The 22387-nt window shown below is 44.2% G+C and overlaps 1 protein-coding gene across 1 annotated transcript in view; it reads left to right on the top strand.

Moving 5' to 3' along the window:
• HMCN1 (hemicentin 1) overlaps positions 1 to 22387 on the top strand; it is a 5606893-nt gene that overhangs the window by 2075297 nt on the left and 3509209 nt on the right. The window contains exons 15-17 of the mRNA XM_044085314.1: positions 16094 to 16252; positions 20065 to 20259; positions 21686 to 21781. Coding sequence (XP_043941249.1) covers positions 16094 to 16252; positions 20065 to 20259; positions 21686 to 21781 — 450 coding nt within the window. The remainder of the gene's footprint in view (positions 1 to 16093; positions 16253 to 20064; positions 20260 to 21685; positions 21782 to 22387) is intronic.

Consider the following 22387-nt stretch of genomic DNA (forward strand, 5'->3'; position numbering starts at 1 on the left):
AGGGCAACGAGGCGGAAAAATGTGGTTCCGTAAGAATCAGGGATCTTTCCAAACCACACAGAGTGATACCCCCTCCAGAGGCAGAGGGGGGGGGTAGAAATGGAAGATGCCGCCCCGGTGGCAGAGGGGGTCCGCATAACCAAGGCGACAGGGATTCCGTCCCTGGGAAGCCTTTCCAGCACTCCTGAAGGGAGGCCCGGCTGTCCTGCTCTGGAGGCAGTCGGGGGTCGCTTGGCTTTATACCCACTGGCCTGGCTAAATATTACTTCGGATACCTGGGTAAAAAGCATTATAACCAGAGGATACAAAATCCCCTTCACATCAACTCCACCTCTACAAAGAAGGTTTCCAGATGGGCCACCCCGTCTGCGAAACCCAGCAGCTGTAGAAATTTCAAAGCTGCTCGAAAACAGAGTCATCCAACCAGTCCCGGCGGACCAAAGAGGATCTGGAACTTACTCAAGGTTCTTTTTAGTTCCAAAAAAGACAGGGGACTGGAGACCGATCTTAGATCTCAGCAATCTCAACACCTTCATGAAGAAGGAAAAGTTCCAGATGGTCACGCTTCAATCAATTCTTACAGAAGGACAATTGGATATACTCTATAGATCTCAAAGACGCGTACTACCACATCAAAATGGCCAGACCGTCCAGAGATCACCTGCGCTTCCGGCTGGGAGCCAGTCACTTTCAGTTTCGAGCTCTGCCCTTTGGACTCACCTCAGCCCCCAGGGTATTCACCAAATGCATGGCAGTAGTTGAGTCTCACTTGAGACGACAAGGATTCCAGGTGTTTCCCTATCTGGACGACTGGCTCCTCACCGCCACCACTGAGCGTCACCTATTGCAAGCCAGAGACTACACAGTCAACCTTTGTTCCCACCTAGGGATTTCAATAAACTTCGAAAAGTCTTGCTTATCGCCCTCACAGTGTATTTCCTTCATCGGAGCAGACCTAAATACACGATCGACACTACTAAAGCTCCCTCCAATAAGGGCGTCAACCCTCAAACAGCAGGTTCTTCTTCTTCTAGAGAGTAAGAAAGCCCTGACCAAACTGGTGTTGAAAGTTTTGGGACTAATGGCAGCCTCACTAATCGCAGTTCCTATGGGAAGGTTTCACATGAGGATCCTACAATGGCTGCTCTTCGCGCAGTGGTCGTTCTAACACCTACCCCTAGCGCACGAGATCATGATAACAGACTCTTGCAGACGGGACCTCTCATGGTAGGTGTGCAATCAGAACCTCACTATGGGTCGTCCGTTTGTTCTACCCAGTCCAACAGCCACAATAACCACGGATGCTTCCCTGATAGGGTGGGGGGGGCCTTTTTCAGGGAAGAACAGTCCAAGGAGAATGGTCCAACATGGAGTACACTCTACACATAAATGTTCTGGAGCTGAGAGCGGTGTTCCTGGCGTTGCAACACTTCCAAGCCCTCTTACCTCTAGGAACAGTAGCAGTTCAGATGGACAACATGTCTGTGGTCTGGTACATAAACAAGCAAGGGGGAATCAGGTCTTACCCTTTATGCAGAGAGGCCATGAGAATTTGGCAATGGGCAGAGTCCACGGGTCACTTTCTGATAGCAACGCACATCCCGGCGTCATCCAACGTCATTGCGGACAGGTTGAGCAGAGCCATCCTGTTACCTCACGAGTGGTCCCTCAATCCACAGATGGCGGAAAAGATCTTCCGCAAATGGGGCCAGCCTTGCTGCGATCTGTTTGCTTCCCCGTTGAATGCAAAATGCAGAAGCTACTTTGCCCTTCTACCCCCTCCGGGGGATGTCCCCAGGGACGCACTGATACACGATTGGCCCCTGGGTCTCCTATACGCATTTCCACCTACTCCTTGATTCCCAGATTTCTACAGAAAGCCAGGAACCTGGAAAGGACAATAATACTCATAGCCCCATTCTGGCCTCGGCAGATATGGTTCCCCTTTCTTCGAGCCTATCAAATAGAGGAACCATGGATTCTGGACCCAGTACCAGATCTACTGACCCATTCGTCGGGAGTTCCTCACCCGTCTCTTCAGTCCCTCAAACTAGCAGCTTGGCTGCTCTGCTTCCCTGCCTAGCCAGGTCTGATCTACTCCCCCCGGCAGTTCAACACATTCTCGTTGCTTCTCATAAAGCTTCCACTACTAAACTCTATACGAGTAAGTGGAAACTCTTTGTGTACTGGGCTTCTAGCCAACACTTAGACCCCTTGGTAGCTCCTCTACATAAAATTTTAGAATTCTTATCTATCCTCTTTCATGAAGGAGCTTCTACTTCCACACTAAGAGTACAGTTGGCGGCCATATCAAACTTCCATATTGGTGAGGAAGGTTCTCCCATTATGTCTCACAGACTTTGTAAGGCCTTTATGAAAGGAACCTTCCATCTTAGGCCGCCCGTCAGAAAACCTTTCTTTCCATGGAGCTTGAATTTGTTACTGTCGCAACTCATGTTGCCACCCTTTGAACCTGCTTCATCATGTCTCTTAAAGTTCTTATCGTGGAAGACGCTGTTCCTCGTCGCCGTGACTTCAGCTCGTAGAGTATCAGAGTTGCAAGCATTATCGGTCAGACCACCTTACTTGATATTCCATCCAGATAGAGTCTCTTTGCGTACAAATCCATCTTTCCTTCCAAAAGTATGTTCAATTACGAATATTAACCAGTCTATAGAACTCCCTACCTTTTTCAAGAACCATACTAACAAACTGGAGTATATGCTGCACAAGTTGGATGTTCACAGGCAATTAAGATTTTATTTGGATAGGACCAAAGCTTACAGGAAAACGGATCAGCTCTTCGTCGCATTTGCAGACAATAAAAAGGGCATGGCAATTACTAAACGTACACTATCTAAATGGCTTGCTGACTGTATAACCTTTGTATACGCTAAATCAAATCAGTCCTTACCCACCAAACCTAAGGCCCATTCTACCAGATCCGTCTTCACTTCCTTAGCTCATGCAGCTCGCTTGCCTTTGGACACTATTTGTGCAGCAGCCACGTGGTCTAAGCCACATACTTTCATCACTCATTATAGAGTGGGCAAAGTCTCCAAAGACAGGACATCATTTGTTTCCACTGTGCTTAGGAACGTTCTTCCATGAGTCACTCGGGGTGACGGAGCTAGGAACGCTACCCATGTGTAAGAACAAACGGTGAGATTAAACACTCTCACATAAAGAAGTTACGTCCTTACCATAACGTTCCATGTGGAGTGTTCATCTCGCCTTTGTTCTTACATTCCCTCCCTTCCCCTCCCCACGTGTTTGGAAGAACTGGTAGGATTAGAGTCTGATCGACTTGTCTTGACCCCTTCCGGGGTATATGGTCCCGTGTATCTTGGGATATATGTTTCTACCATTAGTTATTGCTATGGTGAGAGAGTGTCTCTGAATGTCTGAGAGAGTGTATAGTTCTTGCACCGGAGGTGTTGGAACTTTTGGTCTCGTTTGTTTGCAAACTAGATCTGAGTAATGGCAGGGAGGATTGTGGGATATGGGCTGGTCCCGAGCTTCTCTGAGATTCAGAGCTTTGCGATTCGGCCGACTCGGAGCCGAGGATCGGCTCCGAAACCATGTGTAAGAACAAAGGCGAGATGAACACTCCACATGGAACGTTATGGTAAGGACATAACTTCTTTTTTTATGCAGAGAGCTATTCTAGAATTTCAATTATTTTTAATGGGCATATTTATGATGGTTTCTGTTTTATATATATATATATATATATATATATATATATATATATATATATATATATATATATATATTTTTTTTTTTTTTTAATGTTTGATTTCTTGATTGAGTAAATTAGTTTTTTTTCCCTTTTTTCTTTTTGTTTTTTATTGTTTTTATTTTGAAGTAGTGAAAAAAGATACTGTTCAGAAACTTGCAGTGTCTGGCTTTGGGGGCTATACTTGTGGTTTTGGGGCTATGTTCTAGAAGATGACATATAGTTCCAAAAATCCTTTCTGTGAACATGTATGTATAACCAATATGTTCATGTTTGTAACTGTTAAAGACCTTTGATTGTATACTACACTTTTCTGTACTCTTCATTGTGAGATATATATATATATATATATATATATACACACATACATATATATGGATTCACTTCATAATCTCGAAATACTGAAATCTCGAATTTCAGTATCTCAAGACCATGAAGCTGAAAATCCATATAGTCGAAACCCCAGAAGCGCGAAATTTAAAATTGTGACTTCTATACTAAACATACCGCAAGCACAGACACAAACATACACCTCCCTACACATACACAAACACCTATCCTACATACAAGCCCCTGCACCACCCATACGGGGGGCTGTGCCCACCACACCCCCCGTACTTAAATATAACTCAGAGGTCGCACTACACAGGCAAACACACAAAAACACCACTACACAAGCTACATTCTCCTTGCACACACACATCACACTAACAAAACACACGGACACACACTAAGCCCCTACCAAAAACCCATACAACACAAACACTGACCTACATCTCCAACCATCCACTCACACACCGCAACACCAGAAGCGCTAATTCAAAATCTCTGAACTTCGGGATTTTGAATTTCGCGCTTCTGGGATTTCGGTATTCTGTACTTTCGCCTTTCTGGCCTCAGCTACTGAAATTTGGGATTTCATAGGTTCATAGGTAGGTACTAGGCTATCTGCCCAAAGGCATTTATAAGCCTAGCCGGAATGTGTTGGCTTTCGCTGCCCCCTTAGATTAGTTCCCTGTGCCTCTGTCCAGCAGAGCCATTGAAGTGATCCCTGGGGTAAACTTTCTGTTTCCCATCCACTCATCAAGGTTTCTCTTGAAGAGGGTTAGCGAGGAGCTCTGCCTAATGTAGATTGGAATCTTGTTCCAGAGCATGGGAAGTCTTTGGGACAGGAATCTATCCCTCCAGCACGTCCTATTTATTGTTGTGGTGAGGTTTAGATCCCTGGAGCTTATGGCTCGAGGGGATATGGTTTTCTTTAGGTGGAGCATGTCCATCAATTCCGAGTTGGACATGGCCTTGTATGTCAGGCAGAGATCACCTCTGAGTAGGCAGTATGCTGGGGTTTCTTCAGTCGAGCTGCATAGGGCATCTACTTGAGGCCAGTGATCCTCTTGGTAAGGTACTTCTGTGGTCTTTCCAGTTGTTGCAGATGTCTTGTAAGGTGCATCCCAAATGGGGGATTGTACTCTATGATGGGTCTGATGAGTGATGCGTAGAGGGGCCCAATGACCTCTTTCGATCTGGATGCAAACCCTTTTGTGATTAGGTGGGCCACATAGAAGGATTTTCTAACCACTTTGGCAATGTGATTATCAAAGGAGAGGTTACTATCTACTTGGGTCCCCAGATCCCTTATTACGTCTTCCATATTTAGGGGCTACCACCTATGTGGTAGTTTGTGGGTACTTTGTTTTTTCCAAAGGGGATGACTATGCACTTTTCGGAATTTAGCTTGAGGCCATGGTTTTGACACCAGGTACCTGTTAGAGGATGTCTGTGTCAGCCGGAGAGTCAATTACAGCCCCTAGTTTGCAGTCGTCTGCGAACTTGGTCAGCCATAGTCCTCCTGTGCTTGCCTGTACCTCTGAGAAGTATATGCTGAACAGGAGGGGTCCTAGGACTGAGCCCTAGGGAACGCCACTTGTAACCGATTTAGAGTCAGACCTAGCTCCTGCAACTCTTACCATGTGGGTTCTGTCCGTGAGCCAGTTGGCAACCCATCTCGTGACGTAGGGGTTTATGTTCAGGCTGGTGAGCTTGTCTATAATACCTGAGTGGGGAATGGTGTCGAAGGCCTTTGCAAGGTCTAGGTAGGCTGTGTGGACCAACTTTCCCTCGTCAGTAGCCTTGGTAACTGTCTGAAAGACGTCCACCAGGTTTAGGAGGCATGATCTGCCCTTAACAAAGCCGAACTGGGTAGGGTCCAGTGTTTGGAGGTTTCCAGTGTCTCTGTTAATGAGATCCATGATGATGCACTCCATAGCTTTGCAGACCAAGCTAGTCAGGCTTATAGGGCGATAGTTCTCGGGGTCCGTTGTGGCTCCACCTTTGTGGAGCAGAATAACCGTTGCTGTGTGCCATTCTGTGGGCACGTAGCCTGTGGAGAGGCTGAGTTTAAACAGTGTATTTAGAAGAGGGGTTAGTTCATCTTTGTGCTCGTGTAGGACGCAGCCTGGGACAGCGTCCTGTCCCATTGATGCTGTGTTTTTGGCTTTGGAGAGGACTGTTTTAACCTGAGTGTCTGTGATTTCAGGGGCACTACATTCTTCTGGTATAGTTATGGGCCCTTTTTGGGGTGAGAGGGGGGTGAAGTTAGCACTGAACCTGTCTGCCAGGATGTTGGCTATATCGGTCGGTTCAGTCTATTTTGTGCCATTCTGCACTAACTCCGAGCAGATCTGAGAATTGCCACTTAGGTTCTTGACATAGCTAAAGAATGCCTTGTGGTTATCTTTGGAGTCCATGGCAATTTTCCTTTCAAAGCTAGCCTTGGATGATATTATGAGGGAACGTAGTTTCTTGCTGATACTGATCAGGGATGTCTTTCCTTCTTGTGATTTTAGTCTTTTCTGTACTAGTTTCCTCCTTCTATTGTATAGCTTGTTTATGGCAGGGGTCCACTATTTTGGTTTCCTTTTCTTGGAGGAGTGATTCTTGGTTTTGTTTGGGATAGCACGATCCATGCATTCTTGTAGGTGCCCGTAGAGTGCAGTAGTAAAGGATTTTGCAGCTTGGACAGCGTTATCCTTTAGCATGGGGGCTTTGAAACTTTCCACCTCGGTCTTACGTTATGTGAAGTTTGCTTTTGAAAAGTTTTTCACGGTGGTTTCTTTGACCGGGGGTGGTGGCAGAATGTGGATATCCAGAGTGATTAGTTTATGGTCATATCTAACCAGCAAGGGGTTGACCTCCAGTGTGGAACACCTGTCACCCATATTGGTGATGACCAGGTCCAATATGTTGTCACCTCTGGTGGGGGTGTTGACCAGTTGATCCAGGGCATTTGAGTTTATAAATTCTATTAAGTGTTGGGCAAGGGAGTTTGTACTTGAGTAGTTCTCCCAGTTAATGTTTGGGTAATTAAAATCACCCAATATCAGGGTGTTTGGTAGGACCTTTATGTTTCCCAGTGTTTCCAGGAATGCAGAGTGGGGGTCCTGGGACATGGTGGGTGATCTATAGCAAGCTATAATTTGAATAGCAGTTCTGCCCATTGTTAGTTGCACGTGGATGTTCTCTGAAGCATCGTGCTGTGCCACTAACCTGGAGGTGTGGGTATCCTTGATTAATATGGATACTCCCCCTCCTTTTGTATTTCGGTCCAGGTTTTGTGGCCGAAATGTATGGTATGAGTTGTAGCCTGGTAGTGCTGGGGTGCTCTCTGGAGCCTTAAACCAGGTTTCTGTTACTGCATGTATATCAGTTTTCTCCATACTGAAGAGTGCCTCGAGTGCATGCATTTTGAGGTTTAGACTTCTGGCATTGAGTAGCATTACCCTCAGTTTTTTTGTTACTTGTGCTATTTACGGTGGTGGGTTTATATCTTGAGCCTTGCCTAAAAAAGGCACTATGAGGGTGGCAAGAGAGTTGGCTAGTATTCGAAAGCCTAAGGGTGACAGGTGCAAGCTGTCTCTAGTGATGCAGCGTGGCTTGTCGAGCATGTCATCCCAGGCTGACAAACACTGGATCCCCTTTGAATGACACCAGAAGCTTAGCCATTGTTGAAATTGATAATTTTTTTTCTCTGTACTGTGGTAACATTCTTGGTGAGGGCAGGAACATAATGGCCTGGGCTATGTGATCAGAGAGCTCCTCCATGTCTTTTTTCATGTAGTCCAGGGAGGTACAGCTCAGGTCATTCACACCAACATGGACAATGATAGAGTCATATTTGTACTTGTTCTGGAGTGACCTGAGTGCTTGTGTTATGTGGCAGATCCTGGCACCCGACAGGCAGCTAACAGTAACCTTCTCCTTGTTCAGCCTAGTGAGGGGGACGTCAGTGTGCCTGACTACAGAGTCACCTATTACTAGTGCGTTGGGTATGTTATTTTGCCTTAAGGGCTGTGATTGTGTGACACACTGGTTTTGTGAAGTATGTGTTTCATGGTTTGTGTTGGGGGGTGGAGGTTGCTTGGATGTTTGCTCTGGAGGTCTCTGTTGATTTTGCAGATTTTTTTTAGAGCCTCCGAGTATGTTTTCATGTATTTATGTGTGTTTTTTGCCGGTGCTAGTTTCACAGGTCTATGTGAAACTGGTGGTGTGATGCAAGTAATTCCCTTCTCCTTTTGACTGCCTGGTCCAGTCTTGGGTTGAGAGAGCTTAGCCTCCAGTTTGGCTGTATAATTGCATCTCTCTCATGTGTTAGTGTTTGGTGGTAGGAGGAGAGGGTTGTCTGTGTACATGAGGCAATTGTAACTTTGCCTCAAAATGCCCAAATTCACCAGTTGGACCGGAGAGTACACCTGAAACTGCCCTTTGGACATGCCTGGATAGGTACAGTGAACTGTTTTACTGATTGGCTGGTAAGGTCGAATAGAGAGCCTTGTCCTTCTCTACAGTATAGGGGAGTCTAGTGCTAAGGTTTATTAGTGCTTGCTATGAGTTTTGAGCAAGTGCCGGGATGAGAAGTGAATGGTTTGAGTGCTTAAGCTGAAAGTTTGTTTAGTTCCAAGGGAAACATTGAAGAGTAGACTAGCACAAAAACCTTACAAATGCGGGTATTACAGCAGGAAAATGAAAGAGATAGAAATTACACCAAAATGAGCAATAAACTACCAATTTATGGACTGAAACCACTCCTCCAGGGACAGATAGGCTGCTCAAAGCTCCCTCTCTCACAGTGAACAGAGAAACTTCCTTCTATCCAAGTAAGGTATGGGCAAACACAGAAAATTGTAACACAGCCCTAAATTCAGTACTAACCTGAAAAATGGACTATACTAGCTTAGAAAGGCGGGAAAACAAGTATATGTTAAGTTGTCAATCTCGCCTTCATTCTTGCTTGATGGGTTCGGAGCCGATCCCTCGGCTCCGACTCGGCACTTGCTAAGCTCGAGAGTCACTTTTACCAGCTCGAGGCAGCCCCATATCCCATGATGCAAGGCGGTAAGTACCTAGATCTCGTTTGCCGCTTCGCTTATGAGGTCCTCCTTTTACCAGCTCCTGGTAAGTGATTCACTACTTTCATATTTAAGCCCCTTTTTGCTAAAAACCCTTTAAATTTTAGTTTTAAGTTAATTATATAGGTTTTCTGACAGAAAATCCCTGTCTCTTCTAATTTTTTTTAGTCAAACTTTACCCATCCCACCCCCCCCTGTTAGGGTGTGTGTGTGTGTTTTTCTAGTAATACCTTTTTGGTATTTTATTTAATTTAATTCTTTGACTGGTGTGTGTGTGTGTTGTGAAACACCATGTCAAAGGAGAGGGTCTCAGGTTTTAAGAAGTGTGACTCGTGCTGTCAGAAGATGTCTCTGACAGACGGTCACACTTCTTGCCTGTATTGCCTGGGGCCTCTTCACCTGCAGGACTCCTGTGCTATTTGTCATTCCTTCAGCCAGAGAGTCCTGCAGGAAAGACGAAACAAGCTGATACTTAGGGGCCTTCTTAAGCCGGAGGGCTCTCCGGCTAAGTCGGCTCCATCTAAATCAGCCAAATCTTCCAAGGCCCAGGCTTCTGTTTCTAAGCCTGCGGCCTCGGCTCCGACTCGTTCTGAGTCGAGATCGGCTCCGGCTGGAGCCGATTCTGGCTTAACTAAGCCTTCGGCATCGACCACTTCGGTGTCAGCTCCGATCGGTTCCGACCACCATGTGGCACAGGCATCGGTGTCGGCTCCGATCGGCTCCGACACCGTTACTTTTGTGGCTGTATCGGCTCCGGCTGGAGCCGATGCATCGAGGCTTCCTGTCGGCTCCGGTAAGTCTTCGGCTCCGACAGGATCTATAGTATCGGTTCCGATGGCTCATTCCAGGAAGAGGTCGAGGTCTCCTTCCTTGGAGCCGATACTTTCGGCTCCGGCTTCACCTCTCCTTTCGGAACGGAGCCATCGGAGCCGATCTTCAAGGTCATCCAGACTTTCAGACCATGACCTAGAGAGAGTGGTCAGCATATTACTTAAGTCACAGGTACTGGCCCAAATGTTACATAGTCCGTCTCAACAGACGACTGTTGGTCCACACCCCGTTACAGTTCCTCCTTCAACTCTACCCCAGAGCTTGGGTTGGAGTCTTCGGGAATGGTTACTGCTACGGCTGGAGGACAGATACCCCTTCTGTTCCTTCAGCCTCTACTCTTATCTCCTCTTGAGACCTTCCTTAGAGGGATTCGGTGGTCGGGCTTCCATGGTCTCCTCCGAGGGTGAGTGGCATCGGACCTTTGTCCGAACCCGCTCTTCCCCTTGGAGCCTCGGCCTTGGTGAGCTCGGCTCCGACATCTGCCTCGGAGACTTCCCTTCGGTGGTCCCTGGAGTTCCTAGTTCTTGAACGGGTTCTCTCGGACCTGCCTGGGAGGGGAGCATTCGAGGTGATGAAGAGTGTGCTGGCCACTGGTATCAGTCAGCAGTCTGTTCCCGTAGCTCCTCCCTCTATAGTGCCTGTTGACATCTCTGCCACTTCTCTTGCTACAGGACCCAGAGATCCTCCGCCTCAGGTTTCCCCATTGGGAATTTCCCCCTCTTCCGAGGATTCTCCTGATGTTTCGGGAGATCCTCCTAGGAAGAGGACTTGTAAGAGGAAACATGTAGACTCCCGAGTCTGTCACCCGGATACTGACTTTGATGAGTCAGAGGGATCCCCTAGATCCCCTCTGAGGATGTCTCCTTCTCAGACATCCTAGAACTCCTTAAACAGAGGGAAACTGGCCCACCAACAATCCCTCTGAGGATGAGTCAGTATACCTAGAGGCGTTTGGATCTCGGCCCTCCACCTCCTGGGTGTCTCTGCCTTTCGACCCCCTTATGCAAGTTATTGCCCGAAAGGCGTGGGCAGCTCCTGACTCTGTAGAGCCAGTCCCTAGGAGGCCTTCAAAATTTATCACTGCCCCAGGTGGCAAGCAATTCCTCACTAAGGGTGTCCCCGCTGATGCCATGGTGGTGGCTGCTGCCACCAAGAAGGAACTTGCAGATCCTTTCGCACCCGTCCATCCTCCTAATAAGGACTCTAGGACCATGGATAGGTACGGTGGCGGATGTTTTCCTCAGCGACCTTTGCTATCGTTCGCTGAATTACCTATGTCACTTCACCAGACTCCAGAGGGATATCCTTAAGGAGCTGGGTGAAGTAGTACAGGATCCTACAGCTGCAGGAGCTCAAGAAAAGATTGCTTCGCAGCTAGGAACCCTTAATTCCATTGCAAACTCCTCCATGCGGCTAATATCATATGCTGCTGATGGAGCGAGTAGAGCCGCAGGTACAGGTGTGGCTCTTAGACGCCAAGCCTGGATGCGGCTTTGTGACTTTGCAGATCCCTTCAAGGCATCCTTCACAAATTCTCCCTTTGATGGGTCAGCTTTGTTTGGCCCTCAGGTGAAGGAAACTTTGACCAGGTGCGAGCAGGACGGCAAGACTCTTTCTGCTGTAGGAGTCCGTTTTTCCACCCCTTCTAGACCTTATCCCAAAGGACAGAAGGGTGGAAAAATGTGGTTCCGTAAATCCCAAGGAGTCACGCTGGATTCACGTGGTCAGTTTACCCCTAGAGGCAGAGGGGGTAACAACAACAGACGCCGCTCTAGAGGCAGAGGGGGTCCAAAAAACCAGGGAAACAGAGAGCCTCTCTCTGACAAGCCCTTTCAGCATCCCTGAGATGTTGCCCGGCTGTCCCTCCTTGGAGGCAGTCGGGGGAAGATTATCACTGTACCCAGAAGCCTGGCATTCCCTCACTCAAGACAGATGGGTACAGTCGATCATATCCAAGGGTTACATAATTCCTTTCGAGGAAAGTCCTTTCCCCTCAAATTCCCTTCCAGATGTACCACCCGGTCTAAGGGAAATTGCAGAGTTAGAAGTCTCAAAACTACTGCAGAAGAGCCATTCAGCCAGTTACAACAGACCATTCAGAGCCGGAATCTACTCAAGGTTCTTTTGGTCCCCAAAAGACGGGAGACTGGAGACCAATATTGGATCTCAGCAGACTCAACAAGTCTGTGAGGAAGACAAGATTCGAATGGTCACTCTTCAGTCAATTCTGCCCTTCTTACAGAAGGACAACTGGATGTGCTCAATAGATCTTCAGGATGCGTACTATCACATCAAAATTCACAGACGCTCCAGAAGATTTCTCCGCTTTCGGCTGGGGTCCAGTCATTTCCAGTTCAGAGCCCTGCCCTTTGGTCTCACTACAGCCCCCAGAGTGTTCACCAAATGCATGGCAGTGGTCACGGCTCACCTGAGACGTCAAGGATTCCAGGTGTTTCCGTATCTCGACGACTGGCTCCTGTCAGCCACCACCAGGCATCAGCTTATACAAGCCAGGGATTACACAATAAATCTTTGTTCTCATTTGGGCATCTCGATCAACTTCGAAAAGTCATCCTTATCGCCCTGCCAGTCTATTACCTTCATAGGCGCAAACTTAAACACTGTTCGGATGTCAGCTACCCTTACAGATAAAAGAGTTTCAGACATTCAGAGTCATGTCAGGATCATTCTGGCCAACAAGAAAGTACAGGCCAGAATGGTTCTAAAGGTATTAGGTCTCATGGCTGCGGCCATTACTCTTCTTCCCCTGGCTCGATTCTACATGCGCCTTCTTCAGTGGATGCTGTTCACACAATGGTCATACCAACAACTTCCAATGCGTCACCAGATTCTGGTGACACAGACTTGCAAAGAGCATCTTGCTTGGTGGATCACATCTCCTCTGGTTCACCAAGGCAGGTACTTTGTACCCCCATCCCCAATAGCCACTGTCACCACGGATGCCTCTCTGATCGGGTGGGGGGTCATTATCAGGGCAGGATGGTTCATGGGACGTGGCAGCCGTTCGAGTACCATCTGCACATAAATGTCCTGGAGATGAGAGCAGTGCTTTTAACGTTGCAAGCCCTCAACGACTTTCTTCCCGTAGGGACAATTGCAGTCCACACAGACAACATGTCTGTAGTTTGGTATATCAACAAACAGGGCGGAACCAAGTCCTACCCCTTGTGTCGAGAAGCGCTCAGACTATGGCAATGGGCGATCTCCTCTCATCGGTTTCTGGTAGCAACGCACATCCCTGGGAAAACCAACATTGTAGCGGACAGATTGAGCAGAGCTATTCTCATGCCTCATGAGTGGTCTCTCAAGCAATCTATAGCGGAAGAGATTTTTCTGGAATGGGGTCATCCATGTTGCGATCTTTTTGCTACTCCCCAAAACAGCAAATGTCCAGACTTCTTCTGCCTCTTCCCTCTACCATGCCATCCCCCCAGAGACGCTCTGACCCAGGATTGGCCCCAGGGACTTCTTTATGCCTTCCCTCCATTTCCTCTGATCCCTCAGGTCATCCAGAAAGCTACCGTTTTGAGAGCCAAATTGACTCTCATTGCCCCTTACTGGCCTCGACAAGTTTGGTTCCCGTTCCTCCATCATCACCTTTTGGTGCAGCCGTGGCATCTGGACCCAGTGCCAGATCTACTGATTCACCAATCGGGTCAGCTGCACCGGTCAATCCCTTCTCTCAACCTCACAGCATGGTTGCTCCACTTCCTTCCTTAGCCAGGCTTCCTTTGATCTCTAACCCAGTTAGAGACATCATAGTAGCTTCGCTAAAATCCTCTACCAGGAGGATTTATACAAGCAAATGGAAACGTTTCTCTTATTGGGCTAAGGCCAAGAATATTGATCCTTTTACTGCCCCTGTTCAGGCAGTCCTGGACTTCTTAGCAGAGATTTTTCATGCAGGCTCCTCTTCTTCCACAGTCAGAGTTCAATTGGCTGCTATTTCCAATTTTCATGTCGGGATAGCAGATCATAATATTATGTCCCATAGGCTCTGCAGGGCCTTCTTGAAAGGAATTTTCCTACTAAAGCCTCCAATCAGGAATCCTCCTCCTCAGTGGGATCTAAATTTAGTGCTGACATCCTTGATTCTTCCCCTTCGAGCCAGCTGTTTCTTGTTCCCTGAAATATCTTTCTTGGAAAACTTTATTCCTAGTGGCTATTACATCGCCAGGAGGGTGTCTGAACTTCATGCTCTTCGGTTCGACCCCCTATTTGGTTTTCACAAAGACAGAGTATTTTTGAGAACTAACCCAACCTTTTTGCCTAAGGTCGCTTCAAAGAACAATTTGAATCAATCCATTGATCTCCTGTATTTTTCCCTAACTATTCAGATAGAGCTGAACAAAAGCTACATTATCTTGATGTCCACCGTCAACTTAGATATTATTTGGACAGAACAAAAAATTTAGAAAATCTGATCAACTTTTTGTTTCCTATGCGGATAATAAAAAGGCCTTCCTGTTTCTAAAGTGACCTTGTCCAGATGGCTTTCTTGGTCATCTCTGAAATTTATCTGCTCAGGGGAAAACAGCTGTGCTCAAAACCTAAAGCACATTCAACTAGGAGCTTAGCTACTTCTACAGCTTTTCAAGCTAGACTTCCTTTAGACACTATTTGTGCAGCGGCCACTTGGGCCACTCCTCACACTTTTGTTTCCCATTACAAATTGGACTTGGCCTCCAGGGACAGAGCCAGTTTTGGCTCTACAGTCCTCAAGAGTTTGTTCCATTGAGCCACCCAGGATAGAGGTGCTAGGGACGCGGTCCCATCAAGCAAGAATGAAGGCGAGATTGACAACTTAACATTAAGAAGTTATGTACCTACCATAACGTTCCATGTTAGTTGTCTTCTCTCGCCTTCTTTCTTGCGACCCTCCCTCCTTCCCTCTGGCCTGGACAGACCTTGTTATAATAAACTGTTATGCTGAAGACCATTCAGACCTGGTCTTTCTTCCATCTGTAAGTTTTCTTTCTTCCTTTGGGAAGTATTTTATGCTTGGTGCTATTGCCCTTTGTCATCAAACGAGATCTGGGTACTTACCGCATTGCATCATGGGATATGGGGCTGCCTCGAGCTGGTAAAAGTGACTCTCGAGCTTAGCAAGTGCCGAGTCGGAGCCGAGGGATCGGCTCCGAACCCATCAAGCAAGAAAGAAGGCGAGAGAAGACAAGTAACATGGAACGTTATGGTAGGTACATAACTTCTTATTTTTTTTGTTTTATTTTTTGAGAAAAAGCAAATACAATCAAAAAAATACTTTAAATGAACAGAAATGGCTATCACACTTGAGTGTGTAGCCTACAACAGTTAAACAGGTAATTTAAACACAAAAATACTTTTGTTAAAGTACAGGCAGTAAAATAAGTACAATATGTAGCTGAAACAAGCTTTTTAAATCACAGAAACTCTAGAAAATCGGCGTTTTAGGTGGAATTAGCTAAAGGCAGCAAGAAAATGCAGAAAAATGATACTAAATCACTCCAAAGTCTCTCTTGTGTCTCTCTGCTGCTTTAGAACTCTGCAGGGCACCAGGCAGGAGCTTGCTGAGCTGTATACTAGCACAAAAACCTTGCAAATGCAGGTTTTATAGCAGGGAAATGAAAGAGATAGAAATTAGCCCAAAATGGCCAATAAATTACTAATTTCTGGACTGAAACCACTCCTCCAGGGACAGATAGGCTCTCACAGTGAACAGAGAAACTTCCTTCTATCCAAGTAGGGTATGGGCAAACACATAAACTTATAACACAGCCCTGAATTCAGCACTAACCTGAAAACTGGACTATACTAGCTTAGAAATGCAGGAAAACAAGTATAGTTTTTTGTTTATATATATATATATATATATATATATATATATATATATATATATATATATATACATACATACATTTAAAGATCTGGCTGGGCAGTGTGCATTATAAGCAGAGGCCTTGGAGAAAAGTTCAACATTAGATGAATTGTTATAGTTGCAAAACAGAGATAACAGTACAGGTCATTACGTAGTAAAGTGACATCTGTTTTACATTTCAAACAGGAATGATAATTGGCAAATAATAACATTCTTTAATGGCATCTTCTTTGACATTAGGTGACCTTGAATTACAAGCCTCAGATTTTCTCAAGATTGATTTACAACACGGTACCCTAGAAATCCAGGGTACACAAGATCTGGATGCTGGAGAATATAGCTGTGTGGCCATCAATGAAGCAGGGAGGGCAAGTGGCAAGATAACTCTGGAGGTTGGCTGTAAGTATCTCTTTTAATACTAGTTATGTTGATCAGTGTGGGGGGGACAGAACGCTAATAAAGGCATGCTTAATCTGCAGAAGTTTCTGTAGAAATATTCAAGTTGCCATGCCTTTGTTTTCATAATGTTTGTATATCCATAATTCATGAAACACAGGTTAGTCACCCGAAGAGCAGCTATACTAGCTGTTTAAGTGCAGTATTTTCCAATTTGAAACGTTTACAATACATAATGGAGATTGAATGTCCTTCCATGCTTACTGTAAGCTGCTCCTTCACTGTTTGCCCTTCAGCTCTTCTGTTTTTTTCTGTTATTCATGGAGGATAATAACTGTCGTAAATGTTAATAGATCTCAGTAAAGTCAGTTGTGCACCATAAGATGCTTACATTTTGTTAAACAGTAGATAATGTTGAATGCCACACAATAATATGTGGTTGTCAGAAAGTATGCTTGTGTTCAGCATGTTGTATATCCATTTGCAGTTGATATCCTTGACTGGAAAAAAAATTTATTTTTCACTCATGCTCTGCGAATAATCCATTGCAGTACAGATCAGTTCACCACCAGTGTAATGGGGCAGATGGACTTAATGGAGTACAGCAGCAGTCGCTACCCCAGCATGTGCACAGCATACAGTCACTCCCTGCCATGAATGCCATACTAACTGGCACCCTGCCCCATCATTGTATTTCCCTTTACCTCTATAACAACATTATAATTGTCATTCACTTTTGCCTCATCACAATAAGAAACCAGTGGTAGTTGCCATAGCCCTTATAGTACTTGAAAACACTGATTTACACCCACATCCCATACAACAGGACATCATTCTGCAGGCATCCACACCACTAGACACAGCAGTGCCTTATAGAATGTATTTTTAAGGGGGAGTAATTATATTCTGCTGTCTGGTATTCTCCCTTAACATTACCATTTGTTGTATTTCCTGTGGAAGATTCTTTATATCACTGTACTGACATGCTGGTTACCTACCTTCAGGTGGGATGCAACAGTTTCCTTGTCATTGCACATAATGCTATAATTATTCAACTTGAGTCTGCATATATCCATAGACATAAATATAAATCTGCTGCTCCATGCCTTCACTTTTGCACATATTCTGTTCTATGGTGTAACAGTGTTCTCCTTTTTAGCATTTATTGGTTGTAAGGAGCTGTAAATACATAATGACATTACTATGCATAAAATGTCTTGGAATCATATTAAAATGTGACCACATGATTCACAGTTTCAGTTTAAGTCTATTTACTCCTTGATGTTTGCACTCTTCTGGTTTTGAGACGTGAACACATGGGGTCCATTCATGTTTGGCTGCCGAAATAAAAAAAATGCGAACAGCTAAGTACCGAATGGTAAACATTGAATATGAAAATTACCTAACAACAGCTTCTACAAAAATAAATTCATTGAATGGCCATGGTTGGCCAACAACCAGGAAGTAATGCGACACTTAAGCTAAGTGAAGGGAAACCTTTTAAATTTGTCCTATTCCCCACTGTAGTGTGATCTCAGAGTCTGTATATATAGTTAGAGGGATGTGGGGGCAACCCCCCCCCCCACCTTGGCTGGTTGTGTTTGTGTTGTTGGCCGACTATGGCCATTTGATACATTTATTTTCATAGAAGATGTTGTTTAGTAATGTTCGTATTCAGTGTTTATTGTTTGGTATTTAGCCGCTCACGTTTTTTTTTAATTTTGGTAGCCGAACTTAGACCTAAACACATGGGTTTTGTATATCTTTTTGCAGCTTCTTTTTGGAAGTATGCCTTGTCCAGCAGCAAATTGGTGTGGACTCCTGGTGGCCATTCTGTCTTCTGTGGGATTTGGGTGAATCGTTGTTGAATACATACTAGCTACATATATTGTCCTGAGAGTACAGCCTTGATATCAAGGTGTTGTGCTCAGTCTGGGAATACCATTGGTATCACTGATCCTAGAAGACAGAATAGGGTATTTTACTTTGTTTTAGTTATGCTACTTCATTTTATAACCAGGCAGTCATATTAGGCACAAGTGGCTTGTTTTAGGAGCAACCCACAACCACTCTCTTGTTATGTTACTTGTTCATTCACATGAATGCAAATGGAGATGGAGGGAATCAAATCCAGTTTTACTGCAGTATATCAGTGAACAAAGGATGGAGGGTTGATAGTGGCAACAGTAGTGATAGTGGAAGATGCTAATGAATCAGTCTTACCAGATGGAGAAGCATACACAGTGCACTGGTGTATAGTGACAGACACCATATCTAATGGACATAGAAGTAAACAGACAACTGCTCAGGGCTGTGGTGGGCTCCATCTGGAATACTATATGCAGTTCTGAAAGCTTTTAGTGAAGTTTGGAACAATGCTAGTAGAGGAAATCAAAGGCAGTGAGCAGAAGTGATATGAGGAAATGGAAGGTTTGGAGGACTTGCACTGTAGAAAGTCTGCAGTAAACAGAAGCAGTGGCATGACAACACAAGAATACCAAGGTAAACATGTAGTGTATTTATGATCATACATAGTTAGTCTCTGTTTTTTGTTTATTTATACTTGCATAGTTTAAGTTTGAAATGAGAATGAAGTAGAATGTTTTTTCCATAAAATGTCCTTCCAATGAGTTCAAATGAATTGTGAGCTGTGGTGGTGGAGAATAGCAGAACAGTGTCTGAAACAGGCAGGAAGAAAAGGAAAGACAAGAACAACTGGAGGAAGGCTAGTTGTATATAGGATATTGGATGGACCAAGCAAGTGAGCACTTTCTTGTGATGGCAGTTTTGTACATTTGTATGAATTGTGAGTTGCCGTTAGACTGTGAATCTGAAATTCCATGAAGTCCATTCAGCAGTGAAGAGGCAATATAAAAAGAATCATTAGAAGGAACTATTTCTAAGTGACTTAACCTGATGGCCAAGATAGTTCTGCTCCAAAACCTTTGTCCTACTCATCAGAGGTCAGTTAGAAAAAGAGAGTTTGTTTTGAATGCTGAAGCTGGCAGCTAAATATGACAATTACAGTGACCAGCTTTATGAAGTACCATTATAGTCCAGTACATGAATTAAACTAACTTGCTGTACTACTTTAACAATGGACTTAGTGTTTGTTTTTCCACAGCATGACTTCTTGTTTGGTACTCATTTTCTCATTTTGCTTTTCCCTGATGAGATCAGACTAGTGTAGCCTTTACTCCAGTCCCCTGTCATAAGTTCAAAGGTATATCCTAGGCTAATGACCACCAGGGTCTTTATAAGCCTAGCCCTGAAATGCAACTCAGTTGCATCCCTGTGTATCATGGGTGTGTAATAAGAGGGGGTGAGTTAGGAAGTTCTGGAGGTTGTGTGGGGAGTATGTTAGTTTGGGTCACTTCCTGCCTTTTTGACTTTGTCTGTCTTGATACCATTTCAGATTACTCAGTTTGGGTAAGTCAGTACCATCATTCAGCACTAGAATCTTATATGAATTTTGTTTCTGGTTAGTAGGCATATATGTACACTGCAAGTACCTTTTTTCATGAAGCATATTTTGTATTTTGCTTGTCCTGGTTGTTAGATGTTTGATAAATTAACCATTCCCTGTGTATCTTTCTTGTATTAGCTCAAATTATGACTTAAAATTAACAAATTTACTAAATAATTTATTTTTTCATGATCTGCTTGTGTTTGAAAAAGTGTACCTCACCAGTTATTCTTTTGCCACACTCATGTTTTACTCTATGCAGTTTCAGGCAGTATAATAATGTATATTTTTTTTTGTTGAAGTTCATAAAAATAGTACATAAAACATGAGTTTGAAATTTGTTTTTCAGCTGCCCCTGTCTTCACCCAGGAGCCTGTTGATGTATCCATTGACATTGGTGCAAATGTGACACTCCCATGCCATGCTCAGGGATACCCTGAGCCACGGATTAAATGGCAACGCTTGGATGATACTCCGCTGTTTGGCCGATCCTTTTCCATGAGTTCCATTTCTCAACAGAGAACAGGAAACCTCCTAATCAACAGTAAGTGAAATTCCACTGTAAGCAATACTGTTACAGTAAATGGCGGCTTATGCTGGCCTACATGTTGAGAAATAGAATTAAAACACAAATTTATGAGTAGTTACTTACTGGTGTGTTATTCAATTAGTATGCAGTGCACCGCAAAACAAAGTAAATGGCTTGAATGGAAGCTGTACAGCAGTAAACAGGGAATGCAGATGTGGATGTATCCATACCACAGTCGGTATTCCTTTGAGAATTTGGTGTAGTAATTCAAATCTTACATACTGAAAAGTTCAGGTTAAGAATACACAGAAGGTTTCAGGTGCTAGTAAGGTAAAAATACAACAGAAGGTTTCAAGTGATAGCACAGTAAGAATACAACAGAAGGTTTTAGGTGCTAATAAGGTGAGAATACTACAGAAGATTTCAGGTGCTAGTAAGGTAAGAATACAACAGAAGGTTTCTGGTGCTAGTAAGGTAAGATTACAGCAAAAGGTTTCCGGTGCTAGTAAGGTAAGAATGCAGCATAAGGTTTCAGGTGATAGTAAGGTGAGAATACAACAGAAGGTTTCAGGTGCTAGTAAGGTAAGAATAAAAGAGAAGGTTTCACATAGTACAGTAAGAATACACCAGAAGGTTTCACGTGATGGTACAGTAAGAATACAACAGAAGGTTTCAGGCGATAGTACATTAAGAATACAGCAAAAGGTTTCACATGATAGTACAGTAAGAATATAACGGAAGATTTCAGGTGATAGTACAGTAAGAATACAGCAGAAGGTTTCACATGATAGTACAGTAAGAATACAACAGAAGGTTTTTTGTAGACATTTCAAGGAGCACTGCAGTGAGTAGTAAGTGGCTAAATGTGCAGTGTATTTTAACATGTGCTTGAGCTTTAGGGGATATAAATGGGTAGTGTGTTTCTCAATGGGTAGTCTGTTTTAACATACGTTGGAGGATCCGGAAGTAGAAAAAGGATAGAGAAAGTCTGACTGCGGCTGGAAAACAGTTTGAGACCTAGCAGACAGTATGGAGTCATTGGATATCTTCTTTTGAGCTTCTTATCTTGCATTGTTTATCTTTTAATAGAGCTTCTTAGCATGCCTCATTGAGGAATGCTACGTAATTTTGTATATGTGTGTGTATTGCTTGCATGTTTCTATATGCATTAGTAAAATGTGACCCAGTGTTTTTGTGGGATGAGCACTACTACTAATATTTACAAATATGAATATTTACACTTTCTTTCTATTGCTACCTGTCAGCCTGACATTTAGATTTACTACATTAATGAAAATTAGAGCACATCAGAAAAATTTTGATTCTAGAGATTACGAGTCTTACAAGATCACTGTTAATAAACCTGACAAGTTCACTTTTTGTTTTTATGGAAAAAACGGTAACTTCATTTCTCATAATGCATCTTTTTTTTTCTGTACAGATCTTGGTGTAGAAGATGAAGCTACTTATATCTGTGAAGCTCAGAACCAGTTTGGAAAGATTCAGTCCCAAGCCGCAGTAACAGTGACTGGCCTTGGTAAGAATTCTTAATACTAAGGTGGGACAACATCCCTGCTTGTCCATTACACTTTGAATCATCCATTAAATCTTCCCAAGGATTCAAGAAAGGGTCATGTCCAGGTAACCCAACAAAGAGTAATTACATGATCCAGGAATGGGTGAGCACACAAGACAGGGAGGACGGCCTGAGGTTGTTCAGGGGCTAAAGGTTTTGGGGGAGAGTAAAACAAGTAAATAAATAAATGGACCTCCATATACTGAGTCAGTCAATTAAACCTGTCCAAGGCCTCCAGGACATGTGATAGTGCACCTCAGACAAAGATAGCCTCATATCCACATCAACTCTTTACTCACATAGCTATACCAACATCCATTCCTAGTAACTGAAAAACCACTGATGGTCACCCTGTCTCTTCCTACTCCATTGAGTGTAGAGTCTGTATGCCTGCCAGTGGCATCACCAATAGCTAGAAGATTTCTGATATTGTTATGTATTTTAGCAGTAGACTCTGCCTTAATAGCACTGCCTTTTCAGCTTTCCAGTTCCACATAACAGTGTGTGCCAGTGTAATGGTAGTGGTCCCTTAGGCACTGAAGCATCAAAAATATCTGTATGACCTTG

Source organism: Protopterus annectens, chromosome 10.part0, assembly GCF_019279795.1.
Source record: "Protopterus annectens isolate FY-2018-M chromosome 10.part0, PAN1.0, whole genome shotgun sequence".
Taxonomy (NCBI): domain Eukaryota; kingdom Metazoa; phylum Chordata; order Ceratodontiformes; family Protopteridae; genus Protopterus; species Protopterus annectens.